The 7,788-nt window shown below is 33.5% G+C and overlaps 1 protein-coding gene across 1 annotated transcript; it reads right to left on the reverse strand.

Annotated features, from left to right (window-relative positions):
• Window positions 815-4,628, reverse strand: LOC109333286 (oxygen-evolving enhancer protein 1, chloroplastic). The gene is made up of 2 exons (XM_019568689.1): window positions 4,278-4,628; window positions 815-1,707 (listed from the first exon to the last, which is right to left on the reverse strand). The coding sequence occupies exons 1-2, from the start codon at window positions 4,509-4,511 to the stop codon at window positions 949-951; spliced, it is 993 nt and encodes a 330-aa protein (XP_019424234.1). The 5' UTR covers window positions 4,512-4,628; the 3' UTR covers window positions 815-948.

Genomic DNA, 7,788 nt, shown 5'->3' on the forward strand with positions numbered 1-7,788 from the left:
AAAGGTTGAAGATAAAAGAATGGATGAATAACCTAAACATAGCGACTAAAATAATGCAAAAAAAACTTTGGGACTAATAAAAAAAGGTCCGCACAAGGACCAAAACCATTTTAATACAATAAAAATCAAGTCCAATGTGTTAAAAAATAATTTTAAACTAGAAAGAGTGAAACCAAATCCTTCAAAATATCATGTAGAAAAGGCAATAAAAATCAATGGAAATACAATACATTAAAAATAGTCTAACATAAGAGAGGGATATCAAATCCTTCAAAATGAATTAGGATCTTCTCCTTTATTGGAAAAAAGTATTTTATTTTTCCACTAGCAAAATTGTAATTTTATTATATATAAAAAGTATAAACATCACATCCTATTGTTTTTTCGACTACTTGTCACTCCAGTTTTCAATTTAAATTCTTTCGAACTGGAGGGTTGATTAGTTACTAGCATATTACTGGCAGTGAGGACTAATTTAAGTTGGAATAAACACGCATGCTCCAAAACTCCACACACCATCAATTTTAACCTAGACAATTGACACTAGAAAACATTGGTTTAAACATGGATTGATCAGGACGCTGACTACAAATAAGTTGAAAACACTCCATTTTTCTCATTCAAAATGATGATGTCATTATATGTTTGTAAAAAATATTTTTTATTGACTTAGTCAGTCCATCTAATCCAATCATCTGAATTACTAATATTAGGCTTGAATTAACCAAGTCAATATGAGATAGAATTGGTCTGATACCCAATTCATGGTTGAGCGGATTGGACTGGCTAGACCGAACCGGTTTTTATAGCAGTGTTTGAAAATTGATATAGTATACAAACATGACTGTACTTCCAGCTTGGTCAAACGACAATTCAGTAACATCGTTAGGAGTTACATCAAAATCTGAACCAACAAAATACAAATTGAAATCATAAAAAATAACCTCTCTATGAGTCAAGCTGAGCATACCATACGCCCTGGATCTTCACATCCTTAGGAGCTTTAGCTCCCAAATCAGTGTCAGAGGGCTGAAGGCTCTCAAACACTCCGATAACCTCACCGGTCTCAGGCTTGCTCTTGGTCACACTCAACGTGATTTTCCCTTTGGATGAAGCAGCACTTTTGTTGTTTTCCTTGCCTAGTTCTTCCTCATCTCCTCTTCCACCAGCAGGCAATGCAACTGCGTTGTCGTAACCTGTGGATGCACCCCTTCCCTTGGGGTCCAAGAAAGATGAACCGCGGTATGATGGCACTAGAAATTCCCCACTGAAGCTCTCTGGCTTCCCTGATGCCACCAATTGCTTGATGGTGAAAAGGAACGGGACACGCTCGCCGCCTGGGAGCTGAACTGTGACTGCAGCATAGTCAATGCCATCTTTCTCTTCGAATTTGACTGTGCCATCTGGTGAAACTTCGAATGGCCCTTCAATCTCATCAAGAGTGTAGGTCAATCGGGTCATGAGCTTGGTGTTTTGGAATTCGAGTGGGGCATTCTTGGTTACACCCTCTGCTTTGACTGTGAATGAAGTAGGTTCAAGGCAGAACTTCTTGGCAGTGTATTTGCCAGCTGGGAAGGAAAATGAGTCTGCTCCACCATCAATGGTTGGGCACTGGTTTGCAGTTCCGGTACCCTTGACTTCCAAGTATGTCTTGCTCTGGATTTCATCATAGGTTAGTCGCTTTGGAACACCTTCGGCACTTGCACTCTGAATATTGAACAAGGTTAATAGTCTGTCATATAATAAATAGATCAACAGGTTTTTCCTTTGGATGATATAGTTCTTACTCAGTCCTATTTATATGCATGTTAGAAATAAGGATAGGTAATATGCATAAGTTTATGTATTCATTGGTATGTTCAAATGTAAAAAGGTTAGTAATACCGTTACATATTATGACACAGTCGATACTAATAATTATACAATCTTAACATGTCACCTCAGCTATAATATTAAAATTGTGCTAGCTAAAGTGGAAGACAGTGAATGGTAGAGAAAGTAAGATCTTTTTCTTGCATAAAAAATACATCAGAAACTCTTGGTGAACTAGTAAACACGTCTCAGCTCTGCAAATTAATAAGCAATCAAAGTTAAGAAATCTGTAACGAAAGTGATAGTTGCTCACTGTTGGCAACAAGCAATTCAACAAAAAGCATAATAATAAATAGAAGAGAAGACACGAGAATTTGTTAATATGGTTCAGCAAATTATGTCAATTGTACCAATTGAGTCCAATTATAGCTTTGGCCTCTCTCCTTCTCTCTAATCCTAAGCAATTTGGAACTCACATAATAGTATATTTCAATCATCCCTAACAATATCTATTTTGATTAAAATAGACGAATATGTTGCTCCTTCAAAAATTGACGCAACAATCTCCACCTTATGAATATCCCATTCTACCTTACTTAATATCTAACTTCCTTTACCAACCCCCCACATAAGACCCTGCTCCCTTGTCAACATAAATCTTTCCAAGTATCCTTAACGATACCGGCAAGAGCTCATATCTTATTCAAACTTTGAGCATAGCTACTACAAACTCATATAGTCATACAACGAAACATGTTGCCTAGCCATCCATTTCTAGGAAGTCTTTGGATAAACTGAAAAATCCTCATACCAAAGTTCACCAAAAATCACCCTTTTCAAAACTCACCTAGGCTGAACCTTGGAAAGCCCGACTGCTACTATATTGTCTACTTTGATAATCATAGTTCAAAAGAACTATCATTCTCCACCTTAAGGAGTAGACCCATAATATACTTTGTGCCAATGCCAACTAATGCATGTGTCACACATCTCATATCCAAGTCAATGTTTGTGTCACAACCTACATCCCTACTAATGTCTATGTTACACCTTATATCCAAATTAATGTTTGTGTTACATCCTGTATTAAAGTCAGACAACGCCATTATGATTTTATTGATTTGCTAACAGTTAACATCCTTACGACGTCGCATTAACAACATAAGGATACGCCATTTTTCATTTCATATAAAATCATTCTCTCCAACATCTAAAGAGATATGGCTAGAATTTGTCGCATAGCCTAATGCTCTACCTATGTCTTATTCCAAGACATGGACATTTAGGGTTCTAGATCCAACACGACTATAGTCCCCACCACGATCCGGCCAAGTTTTCTTCTTCTTCAATTCATCTGAGTTATCCTCACAGAGCCTTTGACATATTTTATCCAACTAACACATTCTTCACCCTTCTTTGCCACACTTCAAAGTTACCAGTTCCATTGAACTTCTCCAACATAAATTGGACATGTGGGTTTAAAGTCATCTACCAATTGACACTGATATAAATTATTGGTAAAACTGAAGTGATTTTTGTGCGGTGTTGACCACGAGTAGTGAAATAAAGGGCACACGATTAAGTAGAAGAGAAGAGTATCAGAGAAATTGTTAACAAGGTTCGGTAAATTATACATACGTCCCTGTGAGGGTTTAGGAGCTACTAATATATTATTAAATTTTAGGATAACAAACTGTAGCAGACACATGTCTCAAGGCCAATATGGTGCTTCTAATTAATGCAAGTTATAACAAAGAGTTTGAGTCCAATACGTAGCTTTGGGCTCTCTCCTCAACTCCAATCCTAAGTAATTTTGAAGTTCTCCTGATAGTATACATTTTTCAAGCATATCAACAATATTTGATTACATGAATTAGTATCACAGATTCACAGTCAAGTGGAATGAAAATCTTCTATACCCATTTCTGAGAAAAGGAGTGGTACATAGTATCTGATATAGAAGACTTCTTTTCAGTCAACTTATATGGTGCAGATTACATATCAAAGGCGTGGTTGGGATCATAATCATAGATTCATAGAGTTCCTCTGGTAAATATATATATAGATAGATTATTGATGTCTAAGATAATTTGATTCGATTGCAATCTCGTTTATCATTGACCTCCTTAATCAAATTCACTGTTACTACATAGTAAACCCTAAAGTCTAAATCATCCCCTCACCTTTTTGGATAAAGAATTAATTTTTTTCGGGGTTCGTGACTGCTCTCCCAACAGGTGTGACTCATAGGAAATAGATTCTCAAGGTCGAGGATTCGATTCCTTGGAGTCACACTTGTTAGGAGAGGCAACCACAAACCCCGAAAGAGATTAACTCATTACCCAAAAAGGTCATGGGATACCCTTGATAATACAAAAACAAACAGAAAAATAGAATTTTTTAATGAAATAGACGACTATAACAGTGAATTAAAGAATCTTTAGAAGAGGGTTAAAGCAACATACAGAGACAACTAGAGCAGAGGTGGCAAGGGCAAACCCTGCAATTTTGGTGGCTTCAACACACTTGTGAGCCAAGTCCTTGAGATCAGCCTGGAGGGAGCAAGTGACCTTAGCTCCAGAGGATTCCGATCCAAAAGCCTTAGAAATGGAGTGAGTAGACTTGAGCTGTGAAGTGTTGCTACGGCCCAACTTGGTGGGTTGCATGAAAGTAGCTGCTGCTTGTAGTGAAGATGTCATTGCTGCAATTGTCACACCAATGTTCTCAGTGTTTTCCAAACTATGTAGTTTGGAAGTGTTTTTTGTGTTGGAGAATGAAGAGGGGACAATTATTTGGTGGCTCTTGTGTAATATGAATGAAGATAATGGATAGGATAAGGTGATATCTTATTGGATGGTTCAAGCTAATGCCAATGGTTTTCTTGGTTTGCCACCTTTGCAAGCTTCTCAATTGGTATAAAGATACAGAAATTTGCTGACTGGGATCGACACACCACACTTCTCAAAATAGGACGAGTGTATGGTTGTGGGAATTAAATTATTATTACCGTTTTAAACTATATTCCATAATTCAGAAGAGATATTTTTATCCAGAATTTAAGTTATATTAATTATACTTAATTTTAGTTATTTATTTTCTTAAATCCAACATATCAATAGGGTAAGTAAAATAAATGATGAGAGAAAAAGAGAAATCTTAAAAAAAAAATTAAGTTTCATTCATTTGGTCTGTTGCATTTAAGAAAATAAATGACTAAAATTGAGTGGAATTAATATAATTTAAATTAAGTGTAAATTGATATTTTTTATTTATAATTATAATTCTCATTATAATATTGGAGTTTTGGGAATCTTACCAATAAAAGTACAACTATACTCACAATTACATTTTTATATAATTTTCTACTATTATGATAAATACAATGTAATTATAATCATATTACAATATGACTTTTCTTATTTTCTTTCGCATCATTTTTTAATGGTCATAATATGTCAATTCTATTTATAAAATTTAAGTGTTCAATAAACCCAAAAAATGAATAAAAACTTTAAAAAAATAGTTAATTAACAATAAAAATAAAAATATTTTTTTAATATCAAATCATAAGTGCAAAAATAAAATAAATATAAATATTTTCTCAATTCATTCTTAGAAGAATATAAAATATAAAAATAATTGACACACTAAAGATGGAGGAAATATTATGAATATTCATTTTTTTCCTCGACTCGTCATTTGAATGGAAAAATAAATAAAACACATCCAAACCATAATTATTTTTCTACCCAGACTACATAGTCTTGATTACTTATTTTTCATGGGTATATGTATGAGCAAGATATAATCTTGTCATACACAAAAATAAAATATAAGTTTTTTCTTTTAGCAATAAATAAATAAACAAACATCTTTTGGGTATAGATTAGTCCATGTACTTAGTGATGGTATCATCTTAGTACAGGCAAATGGGGTGCTAGCACCTTCTCCAATCTATAATTAACACTCAAGACTTAATCTTTAACTTAAAGATAAGTGCATTCTGCAATTGGGTAGAAGATGGTTTTCTACATTTTGACCATAAAAAATATGGTGACGACTCCAATAAATTGTTTAATCGGTGTTCAACTGAAGATCAGATGCGATAGTTGGTTACTTCATTGAGGAAATTTTTAAGTGAGTCAGACCCCTTTCTGCTTATTGCATGGACAATTATAACTCTTCTCTTGTTTGATTTCATTTTAATTAATTTAAACACTAAGTAGTTGTATACTAACTTAAAATTTATATATTTAGTCATATTTATTTTGCAACATTTAGGGGATAGATTGTTATTTTGAACAATTTTGTATGCTTCCTAATACACACAACATGTTATAATCACATTTTCAACACAATGCACTATACTGGGTAATAGTGATACTTTAGGATAGGAGGGACATTCGCCTTGTTGTCATGACTTTGCATTGTCCCTGGTATTGGTAGGGTGGACCACTTGGAATGTTATCTATATTGTCAGTTAGGAGCTTGAGATAGTCTCTCAATCCTAGCACCATTATATTTAGGTTTCCATTCTTGAAGAATATAATTTGGGGACCTTGTAGAAGTCTAGAGCCCTTTTAAGGAGTCCACTATTAATATACCCTAGAACTGTACCCTATAATGGTGACTCTAAAACGTAAAAAAAACCTTGTAGGAGACACCTATGTAAAACACAAGAAGCATATCATTTATCATCTTATCAACATAAAATGATACTCAGTCACTTAACTAAAGTGGTTAGAGTATCATTCTGAGCACTAATGGTACGACATATTTGTACATTGTAGGTACATCTTATTTACATGCAAAGTGTATATCCTTGATAGGATTACTTCCATCATAGTAAAGACTTAAGGCACCATGTCTTTGCCTTAGGTTAGCCTAAACAATATGATATTTGTTAAAACATTCTAAAATTTCACACTCTGCAATGAAGGTTATATTATCCAAAATAAAGTTCTCAAACCTAAAATCATGCATCATACATAAACTTGGATGACTCACCGTCCATATAGGTTAGCCATAATGATCAAAATCATAATTTTATTCACACTAATATATCAATTATAATGATGGATAAATTACCACAAGATAGGATCCATTAATCTAAGGGGTATACTTTTTGCACTGTCACACATAACATCAATGTATAAGTAAATTTCATTAACCAATTCATACATATATTCATTCAAATGGAAAAATACACCATCTCTCATTCCTCCCTTTATTCATCCATACATCTATTTAAAAAGAAAAAATAATTATTTATTCCTGCATACATGCACCCAAAAATAAAAAATACATCATTCATATATTAATTCGTTCATTCATGAATGGATTCATAGAAAAGAAAAATAAATCATTTAAACATTGTATTTCATGTATTATAATCTCACTAATCATTTCATTCATTACCGTAAATCTAACAATGCATTATCTTAAAAGACCAAAAAGTAAATCACTTCTTATATCTTCATCATTTCAAACATAGCATTTAATAGTTAGCTTCATGCATTCCAAATCAAATGCATTCCAAATCAAATGCATTCAAGATTGCATTTTCAAATATTTACATGCATTTAAAGAAAAGAAAAATATGTTGTATGGACTCATTGGCTTCTTTACAAGCACTTTCATCAAGAATTACATTATCGCATAGATTAAATGTTTCTTGAAATACATGACATGCACTTTCATAGTGGCATGTTCTCAAAATTAGCATTTAATGCATCTTTTAAATTATAGGTTGCATTTCAATCCATATAACATAAAAAAAAGTAGTTCACTTCATGCATATCATGCATATATAAAAATCATTTGATATTATTGGATTCAACTAAAAGGACTCGCCAGTAAAAGGTTAGCTTTGAAGGCAATATTATTGGACTCAACTGAAAGCAATCATGGTCGAAATTGAAGCAATCCAGGAAGGTGGAGAGGATTCTAGCTATATGAAATTCTCTTTTGCAACCA

The sequence above is a fragment of the Lupinus angustifolius genome, chromosome LG18, assembly GCF_001865875.1.
Source record: "Lupinus angustifolius cultivar Tanjil chromosome LG18, LupAngTanjil_v1.0, whole genome shotgun sequence".
Lineage (NCBI taxonomy): Eukaryota > Viridiplantae > Streptophyta > Magnoliopsida > Fabales > Fabaceae > Lupinus > Lupinus angustifolius.